Source organism: Mus caroli, unplaced genomic scaffold (genome assembly GCF_978045245.1).
Source record: "Mus caroli unplaced genomic scaffold, Mus_caroli_1 scaffold_20, whole genome shotgun sequence".
NCBI lineage: Eukaryota > Metazoa > Chordata > Mammalia > Rodentia > Muridae > Mus > Mus caroli.
The window spans coordinates 23,963,932-23,987,439 of NW_028227275.1; the positions used below are offsets into that span (position 1 = coordinate 23,963,932).

Below are 23,508 nucleotides of genomic sequence, written 5' to 3' on the forward strand. Positions count from 1 at the left end.
GATTTAAGCAGAATATTTAAAATTAGTATCTAAAAGCTTATAGTAGACAGAAGTCTATTAAAAAGAGAGAACTATATTTATTGTGAAACATACTTACAACCCCAGCACTTTAAAGGTAGAGACAGAAGGATCAGGTTAAGATACACACAGTTCAAGGTAATTCAAGGTCACCCCCAGCTGTGGGATGTAAAGCTGTTACATGAGACTTTATCTCAAAAGGAAGCATTCACACATACACACACACACACACACACACACACACACACACACATACACACACTCACACACACATACACACACTCACACACACACACACTCTGACCAAACAGCTAATCTTTTTAAAATATTACTTTATGTGATGAGTGTTGTGCCTACATGTATGTCTATGCACCACATGCATGCCTCATGCCCTAGGAGGCCAGAAGAGGCTATCAGATCCCCTGGGCCTGGAGTTACAGATAGTTATCAGTCACCGTAAGTGGGTGCTGGAAATCAAACCTGGGTCCCCTGGAAGAGCAGCCAGTGTTATTAACCTCTGAAGCCCCCAATGAGCAAATCTTTAAGTATATATTCCCACAAGAAAAAAAAAAGTTGCAAGACAATTTATTCAAAGGAAATTTCTTTTTTTTTTTTCAAGATTTATTTATTTATTATATGTAAGTACACTGTAGCTGTCTTCAGACACTCCAGAAGAGGGCGCCAGATCTCGTTACAGATGGTTGTGAGCCACCATGTGGTTGCTGGGATTTGAACTCCTGACCTTCGGAAGAGCAGTCGGGTGCTCTTACCCACTGAGCCATCTCACCAGCCCTCAAAGGAAATTTCTAAGGAGACTACTGGGTTAATACTTGCCACAAAATTTAATGACCAAGTTGAATCCCTGGGATCCACAAGGAAAGAAAAGAAAAGGTATTATCCTCTGGCCTCCACATGCACGTTATGCTGCATAAAAGTCTGGGTTTAGTGGCACTCTTCCTGTAATCTTAGCACTTGAGAATCGGAGACAGAAGGGTCAGAAGGATCCTTAGAGACCAGGTGGTCTAGTGGCGGGGAAGGGAAGAGGAGAGAAGGACTGGGGAGAAAGGGAGAAGAGGGGAGGGAGAAGGAGAGAAGTTTGAGAGAAGAGAGAGCATAAGAGCAAGCAAGTGAGCTAGCCTCGGTCTCACTAAGCCAGCCAACCTACTCTACTTAGCCAATGAAAGATCCTATCTAAAAGAACTAAGGTGGAGGGCTAGAGATATGAATCAATGGTTAAGAGTACTCACAAAGGTGAGTCTGATTCCCAGCGCCCATAGCAGGTGGTGGTGTTCCAATTGAGGGAATCCAACACCTACAGCCTCCATGGGTACATGCACTCACATACACAAACACAGGCACACAGACATACACACATACATGAAACTAAAAATAAAATAATTTGCTGGGCAATGGTGGCACATGCTTTTAATCCCAGCAGTCAGGAGGCAGAGGCAAAGGCAGATGGATCTCTCTGCATTTGAAGTACGCCTGGTCTTACAGAGCAACTTCCAGGACAGCTAAGGCTTCACAGAGATGCCCGACTTGAACAACAGAACAACAACAATGAACCCAAAAAGAAACTAACTCTTTAAAAAAAGGAGATGGTCCCTATGAAATAACATGTAAGGCTGTTCTCTGGACTCCACACGCATGTACACACAGCCATGCGATGCACAGTCACAGAAATGCTTGCACTTACCAAACAGTGTCTTATGAACGTCTAGCATGGCCTTTTGTTTCTCACTGCCATCCTTAATCAATTCTTCCATATTATTAAACAGACTGTTGAGGTTTTTGCCAAAGCTCTCCTGAGCTTCAGCATTGTGCTCATCAATTGCTCTCTTGCGGTCCAGTTTAGAATGTAGGCCAGATACAGCCCTGGTGGTTTCTTTAACTGTGTTAAGCAACTGTATGTTTAAAAACAAAAACAAACAAACAAAAGAAGATAACATAAGCAGTCTGATCAACGTGCTTGTGCTCCATAAGGCTCTCTCCCTGATGAGAACTAGACACAAAATTGTAGACACTGCATCAGAAAAAGTTCATCTTACACTAATGTATCCAGTGCTCAGGAATGCTTAGTCCTCACCAACTCCCCTCTGTGCAAAGAAAACTGACTTTGCAAATTTATTCTAGTAAGTACATTTGTTATAAATGTTTTTTCTTTTGTTTTATAGTCCCGTCAAAAATGTACCTTAAAACATGGAATACTTTCATTCCAGCTTTTAAAAAATGGATCAAATAATGAAATATTGTTTCATAAATGAACAAAACATTTGGAATAGATAAATTAAAATCTTTTTTTTTTTTTTTTTTTTTTTTTGGTTTTTTCGAGACAGGGTTTCTCTGTGTAGCCCTGGCTGTCCTGGCACTCACTTTGTAGACCAGGCTGGCCTCGAACTCAGAAATCCACCTGCCTCTGCCTCCCGAGTGCTGGGATTAAAGGCGTGCGCCACCACGCCTGGCTTGGAATAGATAAATTAAAATCTTATAATCAAAATTTAAGCAAGGATACCTCTACCTACCCTTCAATGTTCTCAATACAAGCAAAGGACAAACCTTGCTGGCAGTGTCATGCAGCGTCTTCTCGGTTCTTTCCAAGGCTGAAGAGACGTATTCCTCTTTAACAAGTTGTAATTTTGTTTCTTGCAAATGTTTCTGAGTGGTTTCAAGTTCCTGTGTCTTGGTTTGCAGGTCAGATTTACACTGGTCAAGTTCGTTCTTACTATCCATAAATAACTCTGTAGCCTACATGTAATATATTAAACAATTCTTTAAGAATCAGAAAAAAAAATGTTCTGGCTGGGCAAATACTTGGCTAGTTAATAATACTGGGAAAAAAAATTATTCAAGTGTAAAAATTGTAATAGTTTGTCAGACTGATTAGAACATTTAAAATGGTATCTAGTCTGCTTCTATAAAGCTATTCAAACATGTAACAGGTCTAACAGTGGTATTAATTCTTCAGGTTACCCCCAGGACTTCAGTGACAGCAAAGGTGCACCACGAGGGTGGCAGAGAAAGGGTCTGGCTGCTTGTCTAAGTGTCCCATAGCTCCCAATTTCTGGAATCCTTACCTTGAAAAGGAACCAAGGGGAAAGATCAACTGGCAGAAAGCTTACATAGCATAAGCAAAGCCCTAGGTCCTATCCCAGCTCTGCATAAGAACTGGCATGGCTAAGTACTGCTCTAATCCAAGTAAAGGTGAGAAGTTCAAGGTCATCCTTGGCTACTTAGTAAGTTTTGTTGCTCTTTTGAGACAGTGTTTCTATGTTGCCCAGGTAAGCCTGGAACTCACCAAATGGACTAGGCTGGCCTCTAACTCAACAAGATCCATCTGCTTCTGCCTCCTAAGTAACTGAAAGCTTGTGTTTTGAGTTTAGCCTAAATTACATGAGAATTGTCTCAAAATAAAAACTGAAGGGGGGGGGAGGGGCCACGGGAGAGATGGCTCGGTGGTTAAGAGCACTGACTGCTCTCCCAGAGGTCCTGTGTTCAATTCCCAGCAACCACATGGTGGCTCATGTAATGGGGTCTGGTGCCCTCTTCTGGTGTGTCTGAAGACAGCTACAGTGTACTCATATACATAAAATAAATAAATCTTTAAAAAACAACGGAGTATACCATAAATTCTAGGATTCTAGCAGATTTTGGAGGTTTGTACAAGTAAACTCTATAGTGTTTACATAATAATAAAACCTCTTATAACACATTTCTCAAAAATATAACCCAGTCATTAAGCAAATGTCTGACTGTGATTTCTTCTAAAGTTGTATTAAGTGTCAAAATAGAAGGCTTTTCATTATAATAACAGAGGTAAAAATAAAATACAACTTACCTTGAATATAAGAATCAAAAAAAAATTCTTTAAAAAAAAAGAGTCCCTACACATTCTACTTCTTTTAGCAGTCCCTGTCACACAGCCTTGGTGGCCCCCAGAGCCTACCTTACTGAGCTCCTCCTCAAGAACAGCGATTTTTTCAACCAACTCAACAATTTGTTCCTCCTGAACAGTTACTTTTCCATTCATGGCTCTAAAAGTTTAATACAAATTTAATAGTTAATGTTTTGTTCTAAATTCTACAAAATTTTAGTCTAATTGCAAAATACAACATAAGACAACAAAACCCTGGCTGCTACACAAACTCATCTCCACACTCTTCAGTCTCAGGATGGTAACTAAGTAGGGCCAAATGGCAATAAGCAAATGAAGCCTCTTTGGGGAAAGACTTGCCTGGGTTTAGTTTTATGTATCAGTTATGTCTGTGTACCATTTGCATGCCTGGTGCCCTTGGGGATCCTTTGCAACTGGAGTTACAGTCGGAACGAGCCACCAAGCCAGTGCTGGGAATTGAACCAGGGTCATCTGGAACAGCAATTAAGCCATCTCTTCAGCCCCTCCCTGTCTTATAAATGGAACATTCCTGATTTGACCTCTACTGAAACTGGGAACCTTTATCTATGAAGGAAAGGCACGTGTGCACAAATCCAACTTGATATGCTAACGAGCTAGGAAGTAACAAGGTAAAAGGATGCTTTTCAGCACACACAAGAGACTCTGGATTTGGTCCCTAACACCATAAAATACATATAAAATAAAACTTGCCGGGTCCTAGCAAACAAAGAAGTGGATGCTCACAGTCAGCTATTGGATGGATCACAGGGCCCCCAATGGAGGAGCTAGAGAAAGTACCCAAGGAGCTAAAGGGATCTGCAACCCTATAGGTGGAGCAACATTATGAACTAACCAGTACCCCGGAGCTCTTGACTCTAGCTGCATATGTATCAAAAGATGGCCAAGTTAGCCATCATTGGAAAGAGAGGGCCATTGGACTTGCAAACTTTATATGCCCCAGTACAGGGGAACGAAAGGGCCAAAAAGTGGGAGTGGGTGGGTAGGGGAGTTGGGGGGGAGGGTATGGGGGACTTTTTGGATAGCACTGGAAATGTAAATGAGGAAAATACCTAATAAAAAATATTAAAATAAATAAATAAATAAATAAAACTTATGTTGAGAAGATAGGAAAATGACAGAGCAGGGAAGTTCCCCTCTCAGGACCTCTGGACGAGCAGTCAGTGCTCTTAACTGCTGAGCCAACTCTCCAGCCCCAAAAGGTCAGGTTTTAAGAATCTTTATTTTTTTTCTCATAACAAATTTCTCAAAGGCATTGTATTACAAATTAGATTTTCATTTTCAAACAACACAAATGTTACCTCTTGTCCCTTATTTCAAATTTTCCCAGGCCTATCTCATTTCAGACTCAAATAGCATGGGTTTCACCCTCCCCCCAAACTGAGGGTAAGAATGTTGTGCAATATGCATCCAATAAAGTCTTTGATTAAAACAAACCAGAGGCCTGGATCTTGCAGAATATCCTCTAGGGGCAATGAACCTCCCTCCTGAGAGCCAGGAGGCTGCTAACTGCATGTGACCTTCAGCTCTCTCTCACTAATAACAATGAAGATGGAGGCATTTGAATGAAAATCTAGTGAATGATGGGCTCTTTAGCACTTAAACCCTTTCTAATCCAGTGATAGCAGCCAGAGTAAACTCTAACCAGAGAAGTGGGTGCCTCTTTCCAGAAGGACTGAAGGGCTTGGCCTTTGCCTTACAAGTGACATAATTCCAGACATGATTCCAGTCAACACAGAACTGTAAATCTCACCCCACACAAAACTAAAACACCAGCTAACAATCACTTAAACATTTGAGGAAACAAACACAAATGACAGAAACCACCACAGAAAGTAAAAAGGTCCTGAAGAGAAGTTAAAACTTTAATAATACTAACAGTTTTTGAGGACAATCAATCTACACAAGAATATGAAGTCATATTCTCTAAAGGTCAGAAAAGATGTGGTAGAGCTTTTACAAAGTAAACATCTGACAACAGAAAGAAAATTCAACAAAAACATTTGAACATAAAGCCAGGCACACTATAGTGCATGCCTTTAGTCTCAGGGCTTGGGAGGCAGAGGCAGGCAGATCTCCCAGCCTGATCTACAGAGCAAGTTCAAGGATAGCAAGCCATATGCAAAGAAACCCTGTCTCAAAAAACAAACAAACAAACAAACAAACAAAAAGGTAAAATAAAGTATGATGAATGCTTTTTTGCTTCTTCTTAAAGATAGGCTGGCCTCAAACTCAAAGGTCCGCCTTTGCCTCCTGAGTGCTGAGATTAAAGATGTACAACACACCTGACTGAAGTAGCACTTTTAACCATAAAACTCACAGGTCTTCCAGAACCACTTAAAATGTTATGCTGATTTCTTGAGTGTTGGGAAATTTCAGAAATGACTGACTGGCTGGTGGTATAGCTCAAGTGTAAAACTGTCGTGTCAGAGGATAGGGTAATGGTAGAAGAGAAGATGAAAATGACTTTAAAAAAGAGACAAAAGCAGTTTTGTATCTCCAGTGCAGTGATGGTTACACAAATATAAGTCAAAATGGTATAGAATCCATCCATATGCTACCAGTTCTAATCTCCTAAATTTACTATTGAATCACAGTTATATAAAGGAATATTGGTGGAAACTGGGTAATTAATACATGGGAGCCCATATAGTATTTATGGCCTATGCCTACAATTTTAGTACTTAGAAAGCTGTAGTAGGGATACCTATAAAGTCAAGGCCAGCCTGACCTGCATAGTGAGTTTAAGGCCAGCTAGGACCACAGAGCAAAATTCTGTCTTAAATAAAACTAAAAGGGCTGACTGAGGCTATGACTCACATGGTGAAGTACTTGTTTAGCATCAAAAAAGCCCTGGGTTTGAGCCCCAGGACCACATAAAGCTAAGCAAAGTGGTACATGCCTGCATCCCAGGATGTGGGAGGCGGAGGCAGGAGGAGCAGAAGTTAAAGGTCATCCTTGACTACACAGTGAGCTTGAGTCCAGTCTGGACTACATGAGACCCTGACTAAATAAATAAGTAAAAAATAATGATGCATGGGACTTCTCTGTACTACTCATAACTTTTCACATAAACCAATAACCTTTTAAAATACAAAGTTAGCTAAAAGGCTTTCTAAAAAGTGTTTGATAGCTGGATGGTGGTGGCGCACACTTTTAATCCCAGCACTTGGGAGGCAAAGGCAGGCAGATTTCTGAGTTCGAAGCCAGCCTGGTCTACAGATTGAGTTCCAGGACAGCCAGGGCTACACAGAGAAACCCTGTCTTGGCCGGGCGGTGGTGGCGCACGCCTTTAATCCCAGCACTTGGGAGGCAGAGGCAGGCGGATTTCTGAGTTCGAGGCCAGCTTGGTCTACAAAGTGAGTTCCAGGACAGCCAGGGCTATACAGAGAAACCCTGTCTCGAAAAACCAAAAAAAAAAAAAAAAAAAAAAAAAAAAAAAAGTGTTTGATAACAGTATTTGTATGTGTGTGTTTAAACATGTATTTACTGAGGGGGACGGTGCATGTTACAGCACACATATGGAGGTCAGATGACATCTTTCTGGAGGTGTTGATTCCCTCCTTCTATCGTGTGGGTTCTGGGGACTAAACTCGTGTCCTCAGGCTTGGCAGCACACACCTTTACCTGACGACTCATCCTCCCAAGCAGAGTTTTAGTTTTGAGTCCGGTCTCGCTATGCGGCCCTCCCTGGCTGGCATCAAACTCCCAATCCTTCTATCTCTGCCTCCTAGGACATTCCAGTGAAAATGTGAGAGTGCTTGCACGCACACACACACACACACACACACACACACACACACTGGCCTGCACAAATATTATGGTGCATGTGGGGAGGCTGAAGAACAACTTGTGGAAACAAGGTCTTTTCTTCCACAAAGGGGGCTACAGACATCAAACTCCAGTCATAAGTCTCTGGAGCAAGTACCTTTGCACACAGCCATCACACTGGTTCAAGAACTATTTTTTAATATCAAACCAAAAGAGGCACTTATGGGACAGTGGACATTAGTCCTTATTGCTGCACTAGTAAGTTTTACTTCAAACTACTGTTTTCTAAAATTATGGTTTTAGAAATAGGTATATTGGCACACCTATAATTCTAGTAACTGTGAGGCTGAGGCAGAATTCAGAAAGCTTCAGGCCAGCCTGGAAGAGACATACTAAAAATACTTCCAAAAACAAGAATAAGGGTATGGAGAGATGGCTCAGCAAGTAAGATTTCTGTCTGCTCGTCTGGGGAAATGAGTTCGATTCCCAGCACCACACAGGGTTTATAACTCCATCTCCAGGACGACTCTTCTGGCTCCTGTATCACTGCCTGAAATGGGGTACACAGACATATATGCAGGAAAACCATCCATATGCTTAAAATAAGTAAAAATGCTTAAAAAAAAAAAAAAAAAAGATTCAGCCAGGCAGTAGTAGTGCACACCGTTAATCCCAGCACTCAATAGGCAGAGGCAAGTGGATCTCTGAGTTCAAGGCCAGCCTGGTCTACAGAGTGAGTTCTAGAACAGCTAAAGCTATAAAGAAAAACACTGTCTCAAAAGGCCAAAAGAAAAAAAACAAAAATACCTTAGAAATTAACTCTATAATCAAAGTCTTACCTAAAACTTTCTTCAGAGATGTACACTCCATTTTTCTCACGAGCTGCTGCAAGATCTCGCTTCAAACGCTCTATCTCTTCTGTATACTCCTATGTAAGAGGAATGTTACATGTAGTTATCATGTTAGTTGATTTTTTTGTTCTATTATTCAGTGTGGAGAGCATATGCATGAAATAAAACATGTTAGCCCTTTATGATTTTCAAACATAAAAAGTTATAATCATACTTTTTTAAAAAAGGAATTTCACTCCATAACTCAGGCTGTCATGGCAACCGTCAGTCTCAGCCTTTGAAATGCTGAGATCACATGTGTAGACCTCCACCCCCAGCTATAACTATAGTTTTAAATTAATGCTAATTTGTTTAGAAATAGTCTTTCAATGGTCTTAATAAAATTCTTTAAATGTTTTCATTATAAACTCCTATCCACCTTTAAATAATTAAGATCTCTACTGCTGTGATAAAATACCGTGACCAAACAAAACTTTGGAAGAAGTGTTTACTCAAGCTTACCCTCCCTTACTGAGGAAAGGCATGGCAGGAACCTGGAGGCAGGATCCAGCAGAGGGGAGTGCTTCTTCCTGGCTTTGTTCCTGCTGGCTTGCTCTACCTGCTTTCTTATAGAACCCAGGCTCATCGGCCAGGGGGTTGCTCAGCCCACAGTGAGCTCCACCCTCCTACATGAATCACTAGCTGGAAAACAAAGAGAGCCCACAAGCTGGCCTCTAAGTCAACTGGGTTTGGACAAATACTATCAATAATATATTAGGTTCCCTGTTCCTAAATGATGATAGCTTGTGTCATGCTGGCAAAACACTAACCAGGATTGAGAATTATTATACAACTACAGTTACTAAAACTAAATAGTATTGGTAGAAGAAGAATGAATTCATTGGAGATGAATAAATGAATGGAATAGAACAGAGTGCAGAAATAGGCCCACATAAATTGGGAAAATTTGATATACTATGCAACTGAAAATTAAAAGCTTTTTGCTCTGTTAAAGCCTGTGTGAAGATGAAAAGCCATTCAACAAAGGAGGAAACCATGTTTGCAAACATCAAATGTCCAGAAAACTTTCCATGTAACAAAGTAAATAAAAAATATTAGAACTCTAAAGTCCAGAAAGCTGGCTCTGCAGTTAAAATGGCTCACCGGTTATTCTTCCAGAGAACCTAGGCTCCATTCTCAGCACCCATATTTTGGCTCACAGACATCTATAACTAACTCTAGCTCCAGGGAAGCTAACTCCCTCTCTTCTTGCTTCTACTGTCACGGCATACATGTGGTACACACAGGCAAGCAAAACATCCATATACATTAAAAAAAAAAATCTTTTTAAAAAAAACCTTTAAAATGCCTCAATAAAAGAACAAATAATCCATTGGGAAATAGTGCTAAAGACATGAACAAACATGTCCCCAAAAACGACATCTGAGCCAGACGGTGGTGGCACACACCTTTAATCCCAGCATTTTAGGAGGCAGAGGCAGGCTGACCTCTGAATTTGAAACCAATATGGTCTACAGGAGCAAGTTCTAAGGTGGGGCTACACAGAAAAACTGTCTTGAAAAACAAAACAAACAACAAAAAAAAAGGACATACAAAAAGCAAGTATGAAAGTACAAGAAGTTAGGGGAATGTACGGTAGCCAAGTGATACAGCTAAAACTCACATGTTTTCTGAATGGATAAAGTGAAAAATAGCTGTCTCAGCAAATGTAGATGAGGATGTGAAGAAATTACATCACCTACATTGCTTGTGGGAAGGCAAAATTATATAGCTACTCTAAAGAACAGTTCAGCAGAGCTGAGCATAGTGGTGCATGCCTGGAAATTCAGAACTAGGGAAGCAGAGGCAAGAAAATTATGAGTTTAATGCCAGCCTGAGCTTCAGAGTCAACTTCACCTCATCACAAGAAACTAAGTCATTCCTTAAAAACTGAAGCATTCAGTTATCATGTATCACAGCAAATTCACTCTGACAATTACCACAAAGAAATGAAAGTCTTAAGTCCAGAGGAGACGATTTAGCTGGTAAAAGCATTTGCCACAGAAGCCTGACAACTGCTGTTACCCACTGTGAAGCTATAGACTCCTTAAGCTGTCATCTGTGCATGCGATGGCGTGCACAAAGATGACACATAGTAATAGTTAATAAGAAATACTTTAAATGAAAATGTACTATAGTGGTTTGGATGGGAATGGCCCCACGGGCTCATAGATTTGAATACTTGGTTCCAGGTGGACTGTTAGGAAGCAGTGAGAGGGGTGGCCTTGTTGGAGGAAGTAAGTCAGTGGGGATGAGCTTTCAAAAGCCTATGCCAGGCTCAGTCTTGCTCTCTCTGCCTCCACCTTTCAGATCTGTTGTGAGCTCTGTGCCTGCCTGCCTGCCACCATGCTCCCCACTATGACCTTGGACTAAACCCTTTGAAACCGTAACAAGTACCCAATCAAATGCTTTATTTTATAGGCAGCTTGATCATGGTGTCTCCTCATAGCAATCAGAATAGTAAGTAAGGCATATATGTTTACACAAATGCCTATGAACTATATAAATAGCAGTTTCATTTGAAACAACAAAAATGAAGCTACTCAATAAATCATTCAAGATGGTCACACAAATTATACAAGTAGCAAACAAATACCATAAAATACTACTGAGCACTAAAAAGACCTATCAAAACTCATGACAATTTCAGTGAACCACCATAGAATAACACAAAATTTAAAAAGACAACTCCAAAAGTTCATGAGCTATATACAATTTCCTTCAATAATGCTCTGAGACTACAAAATTCTACAGAACAGACTAGTGAATACAGGAATCAGAGCTAAGAAAAGAGGAGAAAATTCTATGAGTATCTTAGGGCATTTCTGGAAATAATCAATTGGTTGGTATATAGTATCATCCACATACTGGCACATTATTGAGCAATATAAAGAAATAAACTACTGGCCGGGCGTGGTGGCGCACGCCTTTAATCCCAGCACTCGGAAGGCAGAGGCAGGCGGATTTCTGAGTTCGAGGCCAGCCTGGTCTACAAAGTAAGTTCCAGGACAGCCAGAGCTACACAGAGAAACCCTGTCTTGAAAAACCACAAAAAAAAAAAAAAAAAAGAAAAAAAAAAGAAATAAACTACTAATAAGTATAAACAGCATTTTAAAATCTCAAATGTTATACCAAGTAAAAGAAACAAACAAAAGGCCAAATAAGCCGGGCGTGGTGGCGCTCACCTTTAATCCCAGCACTTGGGAGGCAGAGGCAGGAGGATTTCTGAGTTCGAGGCCAGCATGGTCTACAAAGTGAGTTCCAGAACAGCCAGGACTATGGGGAGAAACCCTGTCTCAAAAAACAAAAAAACAAAACTAAAAAAAAAAAAAAAAAGGCCAAATAGTTTATGATTTTTTTCTAGAACATGTGTAAGAAAGGCAAACTATCTATAGAAAGCATATTGATTAAGCCAGGCATGGTGGTTCATGCCTATAATCCTAGCATGAGAGATGCTGCACAGGAGCATAAGGAAACACATGCCAGGCCAGCCTGGGCTACAAAAGACTCTGCTCAAGAACAAAACAGAGTGGAGGTGGGGAGACATATCAGTGCCACTTCACTACAAAAATGGGAAACTACATGTTAATTTTTTTTCTAAAAGTGGATCTGTATAGATGTTGGTAAACTACATTAATGTGGTTTTTTTTGGGGGGGGGTATTGTTTTTTTTTTTTTTTTTTTTTTTTGGTTTTTCGAGACAGGGTTTCTCTGTGTAGCCCTGGCTGTCCTGGAACTCTCTTTGTAGACCAGGCTGGCCTTGAACTCAGAAACCCACCTGCCTCTGCCTCCTGAGTGCTGGGATTAAAGGCATGCGCCATCACCGCCCGGCTTACATTGATATATTTTTTAAACTACTGAAAAAAGTGCTAACAAGAGTAGTAATGTAAAGCAATGAAGCAAACTGAAATCATAATTGTAAACACAAGGGCGTCAACTGCATTATAAAGCTAGGATTGTCAACACATCAGTGGTAGGAAAACATTCTATTAGGAATGGCTTTATGTCATTAACAGTGATCTGCTGTTATTCCTAGCCTGGTGTGGTGGCAGTGGCCTTTAATCCCAGCACTCAGGAGGCAGAAATAGGTGGATCTTTGAGTTCCGGAACAACCTGGTCTATAAAACAAGTTCTAAGACAGCCAGGACCTCACAGAGAAATGCTGTCTCAAAAAACCAAACCAAAGAGCCAGGCAGTTGTGTCACACGCCTTTAATCCCAGCACTTGGAAGGCAGAGCAGATGGATTTCTGAGTTCAAGGCCAGCCTGGTCTACAGAGTGAGTTCCAGGACAGCCAAGGCTATACAGAGAAACTCAAAAATAAAAACAAAAAAAAAAAAACAAACAAAAATCAAACCAAAAATAAAACAAAACAAACAAAAACAGTGATCTGTTGTTATTCCTTATTTCAGGCAATGCCAAACATGGTTACATTATTCCATAAAGACTCATAATTACTGTCAGGCAGGGGTGGTACACACCTTTAATCCCCAGAACTAAGGAGTTAAGAGGCAGGTGGATCTCTTAGTTAGAGGCAAGCCTGATTTACAGAGCAATTTCCAGGGCAGCCAGGGCTACACAGAGAAACCCTGTCTAAAAGCTAAAATCAACCAACAAAACAAACAAAACCATAATTACCTTAATAAGAGCTTTTTTGGTGAGTTTTTGATTAACTTCAGGCTTATTCATTATGTTCTTTGCTCTGTGAGCATATTCCAATGTACTCAGAGTTTCCTGTTATGAAAAGGAAAGGTTAATAATTACTGAAGGTATGAGGATGAAAATAAAGATACTCTTATTTAAAATGTACTACATAACTTACAATCATAATTTCTATCTGTGTTTAGTGTGTGGTCTATTTATACACTGTTTTATCTTTGTGTGTGCTGTATGGTGCATGAGTGTGAAAGCCATCAGGACAAGGTTGAACATCTTTATCTTATGCTTTACTCTCCATCTTATGCTTTGAGGTGGAGCCTCTCAATGAACCTGAAACGTGTCAACCTAGCTAGCCTGGCTGGCCAGTGAGCTCCAAAGCTGTGAATGTCTCCTCCCAAAGCCAGAACTGCATCACCTGCAAACTTAGCTTTGATGTGAAAACTGGGAATCTGAACTTGGAACTTGGGTCTCCTCATGCTTGTATGACAAGCACTTTACCAACAGAGCCATCAGTTCAAGCCACAGGTCTTAAACTCAATGAATCCCACCAACTAGTAAGTAAACAAATGTCCTTTTATGTAACAATTTTCTCAAAGATAAAATCTTTCATCTTGGAGGGAAATTCATTAAGGATGATGTTCTAAGGGTAGTCTTCCTACATTCCATATTGCAGGGAAGCTCAGAAATACAATGCAAGTTCCTGAAACAGATATACCAGGCCCCTCCCTCTCTAAGTACACTGCAAGTAGTAAGTACTACTGAGAGATACCCTCAGACCAGAAAGTTCCTGAACTAGACACAGTGGGCCCCTCCCAGGAAGATACTCTCAGACCAGCAGAGCTACTACCAAACAAACCTCGCTGCCTAGAAGAGGCAGACAGCAGGCCTCCCCTTTGTCGGCCTGTTGAGCTGAATGCAAGTTAAGCAGTCATGAGCACACTGAGGAGGGGGAGGCTCTGGTGATTCAGATGTCTTCGTACAAGTGATCTCTCACTCATATTACGGGAAGTAACCCCAATAAAACCCACTAGCTCACCGAGTTGCGCTCTGGTGATGTCTTTACTTTGGTCTGGCATGTGTTCTCTGAGGTGAGTAGACATTTGTTCCTGAGATCCCAGAAACAGTGTTACACAATACCTATATCCACATAATTAATTATGCACCCATTAAAAAGAATTAAGAGGGGACTAAAGAGATGGTTCAGTGGCTAAGAGGACTGGTTACTCTTCCAAAGGTCCTGAGTTCAATTCCCAGCAACCACTTGGTGGCTCACAACCATCTATAATGGGATCTGATGCTCTCTTCTGCTCTGTCTGAAGACAGCAACAGTGTACTCATACATAAACTAAATAAATCTTAAAAAAAAAAAAAGAAGTGTTGATATATAAAAAAATTTTAACATAGCATAGTGTAATGAAAATAACATGCCAAGTACAAGAATTCAGTGCCCCAAAAGGACTTAACTTGGTCTAAGTCCTTAATGAACCCTACACACTACCCATCACTACTGATATTCAGCAATATTTTTTTATTGACGTGCATGAGTATTTTGCCTGAGTGTTAGTCTGTGCACCGTGTGCAGGCCTAGTGCCTAAGGCAGTCAGAAAAGGGCAAGAGATCCCTAAGAATGGAGTTACAAACAGTTGTGAGTCATCATGTGGGTGCTGGAAATCAAACACTGGTCCTGTGGTAAAACAGCCAAATCTCTTAACCACTGAGCCATTCCTTCAGGCCCAGCAATCTTGGTTCGTCTGTTTAAATAATGTGTGAAAGGCTAGCAAGATGACTCACTGAGCAAAGGCACTTGCCACCAAGCCAAACGACCTGAGCTTCATTCCTGCTGGAATCCACAAGGGGAGAACTGACAGTCACAAGTTATTTTCTGACTCCTATTTGTAGACCCCTACCCCAAAAACATACATACATACAAAATAAGTAGACAAATGAGTGTATTTTGTGTGTGTGTGTGTGTTTGTGTATGTACTAGCTAGTTTTGTGTCAACTTGACAGTTATCACAGTTCAGTTGAGAAAATGCCTCCATCAGATCCAGCTATAAGGCATTTTCTCAATTAGTGATCAAGGGGGAAGTCCCCTTGTGGGTAGGACCATCTCTGGGCTGGTAGTCTTGGTTCTATAAAAGAGCAGGCTGAGCAAGCCAGAGGAAGCAAGCCAATAAAGAACATCCCTCCATGGCCTCTGCATCAGCTCCTGCTTTTTGACTTGCTTTAGTTCCAGTCCTGACTTCCTTTAGTGATCAGCAGCAATGTGGAAGAGTAAGCTGAATAAACCCTTTCCTCCCCAAGTGCTTGGTCATGATGTTTGTGCAGGAATAGAAACCCTGACTAAGACAATATCTTTTTTTTTTTTTAAATTGTGAAACCAGGGCTGATAAGATGGCTCACTGGTTAAGAACACTAACAGTGCTGGGCAGTGGTGGTGCATGCCTTTAATTCAAGCACTTGGGAGGCAGAGACAGGCAAATTTCTGTGTTTGAAGCCAGTCTGGTCTACAGAGTGAGCTCCAGGACAGCCAGGGGAACACAGAGAAAGCCTGTCTCGAAAAATTAAAAAAAAAAAAGAAAAAGAAAAAGAAAGAAAGAAAGAGGAGGAAGAAGAGGAGAAGGAGAAAAAAGAAATTAGGAAGAAGAAAGAAGAAGAAAGCAAAAGAAAAAAAGAAAAGGAAGAAAAAACTACTTTGGAAGTCATAAACTGGCTTTTTATTGTACCAGATTGTTCAATTTTTATAGTAGAGAATGAAGCCAGTAAATGAACTTTAAAAATATGACAGCTAAGAAAGGCTTCCCACGGTTGCTGCTTTTTCTCAAAGGGCTTACCTCAAGATTGAAAGATGCAGGGGAAATGGTTGCAATTATAGATGTTCTTGTACGTCCCCCAAGAGAATCTTGCAGGATTCTAGTTAGTTTAGATTCTCGATAAGGAACGTGAGGGGTTCTTTCCACAAGAGCAGTAATAACTCTTCCCAGAGTCAAGAGGGATTGGTTGATATTTCCAGCTTCCCGGGCCCTCTTGTCAACAGCTCCAGAACGCCCAATATTTTCACTTCCTGCGAGATCAACCTTTAATTTAAAAAAAGAAAAAGGTCAATCTATTGTATTTAGATTCAAAGATTTGTATTCTTTTATATATTTTACTCTACACCATGTTCTAAATCGTAGCAAAATAAATTTTCACAACAAATTCCTTCTCCCACTTCAAAGCTAGTTGATGAAGTTAACTATGAAAATACTGTACATAAGTGAGAATTTCAGCTTTTCCAGGAAGAAATCAAGACTAGAACAGTGGCATCAAGGCAGGATACTTACCAAATTCAACTTTCCAATTTTAACAAGCTCTTCTCCATCAATTGTTGTTTCTTTCATGTGTATCGTAACAGAAAAAACTGAGTGTGAACGACTAGAAAACAAGATCAAGTTGTCGACTCATTACAATGAAAATGTTATCTGTTTCCTATCAAATACTAAAAGCAGGAAAGGAAGCTCTGAATGTACCAGGGAGGACCAAGACATCAGTAATCAGAAAACAGAACTTGGAAAGACAAAATTCTACCTGCTACCTATAATACTGACCCTATCAAAGAAGCTATCAAAACTACCCTAGAACTTTTGCAATTCCTGGGTTCCATACCCAGCAACACATACACACATTCAAAGAATTTGGGGGAAAATCTGAAGAAAAAAAAAAAAAAAAGTTTTTCAGAGCAGATGGCTTCCAACCAGAATATCAATGTGTTTATTAATATCATTAGGATTGGCAACTATGGTAATTTTGTATTGTCTCCTTTGTACTTTTAAAAATTCTTATTTTATAAGTTATTTAAATTATAGAAAGGGGAAGGGTGCGAGGAAAACAAACTATACCCCTGAGTTCTATTTAGCCAATGTTTTTCTATTATTATCCACTGATTATATTATTAATGTTATAAAAAACATGATGTGTGGATTGAGCATGTATACAGTAAGGGGTAGGGCACACTCCATGTGGAGTTGGCTCTTTCCTTCTACCTTTAGACGGGTGGGTTCTAGGGCTATATTTGCAGGACAAGTCCCTTAAGAGGCCATATCAACAGCTAGCCCTACCCACAGGTTTCTAGCTCAAGATTGTGGGATTGATGGAATTAAGCATAAATATCAACTTCCTTGGGAAAGCTGAGTTAATTTTTTTATTCATAAAAAAATGATCTTTGTTTTTTGGTCCCCCCCCCCCCCCCGCCCCAGTTACTCCTTTTATTTTCTCTGTTTAAAATCAAACAGAAAACAAGCATCAACTCTGCTTTACACTAACAGTCTTCAAAGTGCATCATTTGTACAAGAGAAGGACTCAGAACCAAACAGTTTACAGAGATCCCAGCCCGAAGGAGAGAGGACAGCACAGCCTCACACGGCTCCGGTGGCCCTGAGGAGGAGCCACGACATCATCACCGGCACTGAACAAAGTTGCAGAATTCTTCGCCAGGCACTTGAGGAAATCCTGTAGATGGTTCAGTAACAAAGCAAGGCTTTTCTCATCCAGGGGCGTGTAGGCCAACATTGCTCCAATTCGCACAAATCATCTCAGCAAATGTGGCGCTCCATACACCTGGGATCCGCGAGGATTTCAGCGTACTGTGGTCTCTCAAACATAGAGGAGCTGAGTGGCCAGCATGACATTGAAGCACTTCTGTATCCCTGCCACCACCTCATTAACAGCATACTCCTTATTATCTGTACTCCCTTATAATTTGCATAATCCTCCAAAATGGAATCTACATTCTTATTGGCAGGCAGATAAAAAAGCTGCTTTTGCCTGGTGATCAAGTCCCAGTCATCCACAAGACAGGGTTTCAGCTCTTCAGGAATCTTCACTTTAACTTCAACTCTGTTCATGAAGGTTTCTTCATTTTCATAGAAATGGTAGGATCTACCCGGGCTCTCTTCTTCCTAGGAGGCTGAGGTGTCTCACTAGCACTGCCACCATCTCCATTTCCAGGTGTTTTCTGCTTGTTCTTTTTTGTTTTCACTTCAACATTTTTCTGTTGCAGACTGGATGTCTTCTTCCCTGGAGCAGCCCCTCTCATCTTGCCCTCTGCATATTGTTCCTGATTGGCCTTTTGAAATTCTGTTTCTGCAAATTGGTGTCCACGAATTTGAGTACTCTGCTTTTTGGCACCCATTCATCCCAATTTTTATTCCAACCACTGTGATGGATGAAGTATTTCACTTGTTTGTCCTTTATGGCAACTTTACACACTTTGCTTCATAAAGAGGCCCATGAAAGCACAGCACTCGCTCACCCTCCTGGAATTTCGGCTTCGGGTCCTGCTTGGGCGCCATTTATAAGTGACTCACCGCCTCCTCCTTCTCCCACCACCCCTGACTACCGCCCCCTACTGTCTACCCCATCTTTGTTTTATATATTAAATAAAATAACCAGGCACAGTAACAAGCAGTACAGAGAAATGTGTTCCTTTCTCCCTTTTCATGAATGCCAGGGTTGGTGACTTTCTGTGGGTTGACTCTTAAGAAAAATCATTTTAAAACAAAGATTTGGTTCAGTTTCTATAGCTCAGTGATAAAAGTGTCCTGGATTTAATTCCCAGTACAACCAAAAAAAAAATCAAATTCCACAAAAGAATGAAAATTAACATTTGTCCTTTTATTAAAACCATACAATTTTTTAATGGGAATTATATAAACGTGCCCAAAAGGCTACCTTTAAAAGGTAGTTTAGACTCTGTGTATTTCATCCTAAAATTTAACCTGGGTTCCCAGAAGGCATAGTTTCATTCAAATCTCTGGTTTGGTTTATGGTTGATTTTGAGACACAGTCTTACTCTGTAGCCTTGGGTGGCCTGGAATTCTACTTGCCTCCTAAGTGCTGTGATCAAGTCATGGGCCACCACACCTTGCTTTGGTTTGGTTTTTGAGTCAACAGAAAGGTTAGAGAGAATAGGAAAAGGCTGTGCTTTGTACAGCCCAAGCTGGTCTAGTCACACATATATGGCTCATCTTCAACTCATGATCATTTCCCTGGCATCCCAAATGCTGGAATTTCACACGTGAACCACCACACCTCACTCATTTGAAAAAGAATGTCTTTAGAACATTAATACTTCCACACTAATTTAACTTATCTTTGCTTTCCTTTCAACAATCTTCCAGTATTGCCAGCCTCTTTATGAATCTGAGTACCAAGGACTCCCCTTATAGCACCAAATCTACTATGTGACCCATCCTAAATCGATGCCTCCAAAGTTTTAGTAACAGCAGCAAAGAAAACGGTGGTCTCTTACCTAGAGTAAGCATTCATCAAGGTTGCTGCAGTTGTCCTTTTTGCTGCTCCCTTCTCTAAGATTTGGTAGACTTCATCTTTATTGTGTACTGTGATTTCCTCTAAGCCTTTGATTATCACTCCTCTCTGATCAAATATCAAAGAACATCTATTATTTTATAAAGAAAAGTACACTGACTTTTAAAAAACTCATACAGTAAAATTTGGAAACTTTCCTTCTGCAGCCCCGAGTTACCTTGTTCCGGGGATCATCAAACATCTGCAGCCTTTCAGAAACATCAGAAGATGGACTAAGAAGATCAAAAAGCTCCTCATTATAGATTTCCAACAGGGACACTTTAACTGAAAACTCAGTGCCATTATCAGAAAGTTTCTCAAAAATTTGATGAAGAGTGCGTGGAATTATACCAGCCAGAGGATCCTGAAATTATATTATTAAGAATTAAAATAAACTCAAAATGCCATTTATTATACAGTTAAAATATGACAAAGACCTCCCTCAGAGTTTATTACTGTATTTGCAACACTGAGGACTGATCCTAAGGTCTTACACATACTAGGCAAGTCCTCTACCACTCAGCCACACCTCCCATCCCTATTTTGCTTTAGAGACACAAATATTCCTGAAAGTACCCAGGTTGGCCCCACACTTGAGATACTTTTGCCTCGGACTCCAGGGTATTTGGAATGATAGATGCACACCATCATACCTAAGTCTAGTTTATTTCAGGTTTACTATAGTCAGTCTAGCCTGGCCTCTAATTTACAATTCTCTTAACTCAGTCACCAAGTCGTAGCATCCAGGCACAGCCATTACACCTGGCTTACAGTATATCTCAGTAAGTGCCAGTTAACCCTTCCCATCCAGTTGTTCTGCATTCTACCAATCATAAAAAATACTTGAAAATTTTTATCTGAGGGCTGGAGAGATAACTCATCATTTAAGAGCACTGCTGCTCTTCCAGAGGTCCTAAGTGCAATTCCCAGCAACCACATGGTGGCTCACACCCATCTGTAATGGGATCAGATGCCCTCTTCAGGCAGGAAGGCAAACATGTAGATAGAGCACTCATATACATAGTAAAGATGGGTGTGGTGGATGCATGCCAATAATCCAGCAGTTAGGATAGAGAAAATGTCAGCTCAAGGTCAGCCTCAGTTATATAACAAGCTTAAGGTTAGACTGAGCTTTGTAAGGGCCTATCTCAGAACAAACAACTCTGTCTCCGCCCTAAAGAAAAAAAAAGAGTATAACAATTATTTACATAGTACTTGCATTGTATTAGGTATTGCAAGTAACCTATGGATGACTTAAGCTGCTTGAAAATATGTATTTAAGTTATATATAAACATATCATCTAATAAAAAGACTTTTGAGCATCCTCACCCTTTGGTATGTGTATATATATATATATGTATAGTAGAATCAACCACCCTCCATGGACACTGAGAGACAATTATGGCAAGGCAAATTTAAAACTAAAACCTAACTAAACAAGTCATATCAGTCTCAGTTATAGTCAACCATAATCTAAAATATTAAATGGAGAAATGCTGAAAAACAGCTGTTAAAATTTAAATTTAAAAATTGGGCATCATTCTAAGTAGCGTGATGAAGTAATGCACCATTGTAGAGAGAATCTCTTAAAAACATCACACCTGTCAAAAAACACCTATGTCCAATGAGGTGAAACAGGAGATGGGACACTAGCCGGAAAAGAAAGGATTCTGGGAAATACTGAGAGAACAAAAGGAGAGGCAGGGAGAGACAAGGGAGAGATTCCAGGGAGACTCTGAGGAAGATGCTGAGGGGACTTGAAGAAGAAGTAGGCCAGGACTTAAGGAGAAGTGGCTAACATGTGGAAGACATAGGATAGTTTGAATGAGTTAAGTAAGCTACAAGCTAATTGGGAATAAGCCAAAGCTTATGACCTAGGCATTTAATAATAAATAATTACTCAGAGTCGTTATTCTCTGAGCAGGAGCTAGGAGGAAAAATGGATTTAATTTTTTTTTATACACCATCCTGTCAGGGACATGAATCCTCCCTCTGACTATATATATCCATACTGTGTATGCTTCCTACTTATCAGCCACTTGGTAGCAGTACTAACTATAATATCCATTATTCTGATAGGACACTGTTAAATATTCGAGTAACTTATTTCAAATTATCCCAGTATTATGAAGCCTGAGATACAACAAATATTACAAGTCCAAGGGCAATATACAGTAAGTTCCAGCCCAGCCTGCGTTACAGCATAAGATCTTGTCTCAAAAATATCATCTTCATCAACAATAAGAAATCTTTAAAACAACAACAACAACAAAAAGAAAACTTAGGTTCATGGTTGATATGGTTCGCTGATCTTCTGCATTTGAACATAGGTCCATAAACAAATTTTAGTTGGGTAAATTTTTGCTACAACTGAGATAAAAGGACAATAAATACCTCCTCCCAGGTATATACTTCATTAGGTGACCTTTCACCTTCCATTGTAAAAGTTTTTCCAGTGCCAGTCTGACCATATCTGTGAAAGATTAAAAAAAAAAAAAAAAGCACTAAGTCAAACAGCAAATACACACATCCAAACCTTCTAAACTTGAAAAGTTGTTTTGCTTACGCAAAGATGGTGCAATTATAGCCCATAATAACTTCATCTAGAATTGGACAAACAACACTTCGGTAAACATCAATTTGTTTTGTAGATGCTCCAAACACCTATTTTTAAAAGAAGAAAGAGAAAAAGCTCTGAAAACACATCACTCATGTTAATCATCTGCCCGTGAGAAACTAGCTCGTCAGACTTGAAGACAACGCTCAGCAGCAGCAGCGTGTCCATGGAATCACTTTACATTAGCGAATCATCAAGAAAAGAAGAAAAACAGTACCATATCAAACGTGTACGTCTTCTTTGAGGTCTTGTCCGTCAACCCTGCAGTCCGTACACTGACTTCTTTCCGTGCATGGTCACATTCCACTACTGAGTGGGCATTAGCTTTCCGCTCTGCCACATTAAATGGTCTGTGCAAGAAATACACAGAATTTGAAACTTTCAGTTAAGTAAAGCGAAATAATAACACTTTCCTTTACTAATCAAGAAAAAAATGTGTAATATAAAGTTGTTCAAGGGGATTAAAGAGGAAATGACACTATAAAGCATTTAGTAGAATCATAAAGGCCTCCGTTCCCCAGAAATAAAATTAATTTACAAGGATAGGAAAAACATAATCCTCTCAACTCCTCCTTTCTCCCTCTGCCCTCTTCTCTCTCTTTTTTTTTTTTTTTTTTGAGGCTGGTCTCATGCAGGCCAGGCAGGCTTCCAACTCTCTAAGCAGCAGTGGCTGGCTCTGAACTTCTGGTCTTCTTGCATCTACTCATGTTATGTACTAATGTTATGAGGCAGTAGAGAGCAAACCCAGGGCTTCATGCAGGGCAAGCAAGCACACTTCACAATGAGCCACATCTTCAGCTCCCACTCTGTTTTAGAAGAGAGGCCAACATACTGTAAGATGTAAAAACATCTCTTTTTCAGAATTCCATTCCTACTTGATTTATCTATTTTGAGAAAGGGTCTCTCTCTGTAGCCCAGGCTGTGTCTGACAACTCACAAGGCTGACTTCAAACTCACAAAGATCCTCCTGCCTCTGCCTCTCCAGTGCTGGGATTAAAGGTGTGTGCCATTATATCAGCCCATATTTCTAATATTCTTAATTGTGATTGCACTTCAGGAGTGAAGACTAAAGTTTGGATGCCCAAAATTTATTTAATAGCCAAACTGCTATGTGTAACCCCAACACTTGGAGGCAAAGACAGGAGATCTCTAGGGCAGGCTGGCTAGCTAGAACAGCCAAAATTGTAAACCCTGGATTCTGTGTCAGATCCTCGGCCACCTAGCAAGATACCCAAGGTCAACTCCAGGCCTACACATGCATGCACACTGCACACAAATACACATTTTTAAAGGGGG

General features: G+C 40.3%; 1 protein-coding gene and 1 pseudogene across 1 annotated transcript in view; both read right to left on the reverse strand.

Moving 5' to 3' along the window:
- The window catches only part of Kif11 (kinesin family member 11), a 44,447-nt gene that overhangs the window by 15,398 nt on the left and 5,541 nt on the right, over positions 1–23,508 (reverse strand). Inside the window, exons 2-13 of the mRNA XM_085834033.1 lie at positions 22,430–22,562; positions 22,162–22,259; positions 21,990–22,068; positions 19,773–19,958; positions 19,539–19,663; positions 16,573–16,663; positions 16,084–16,326; positions 13,229–13,324; positions 8,542–8,630; positions 3,965–4,052; positions 2,578–2,766; positions 1,718–1,925 (exon numbers count right to left, since the gene is read on the reverse strand). Of these exons, the coding sequence (XP_085690159.1) occupies positions 1,718–1,925; positions 2,578–2,766; positions 3,965–4,052; positions 8,542–8,630; positions 13,229–13,324; positions 16,084–16,326; positions 16,573–16,663; positions 19,539–19,663; positions 19,773–19,958; positions 21,990–22,068; positions 22,162–22,259; positions 22,430–22,562 (1,625 nt within the window). The remainder of the gene's footprint in view (positions 1–1,717; positions 1,926–2,577; positions 2,767–3,964; positions 4,053–8,541; positions 8,631–13,228; positions 13,325–16,083; positions 16,327–16,572; positions 16,664–19,538; positions 19,664–19,772; positions 19,959–21,989; positions 22,069–22,161; positions 22,260–22,429; positions 22,563–23,508) is intronic.
- Positions 17,603–18,579, reverse strand: LOC110285949 (mortality factor 4-like protein 1 pseudogene; annotated as a pseudogene).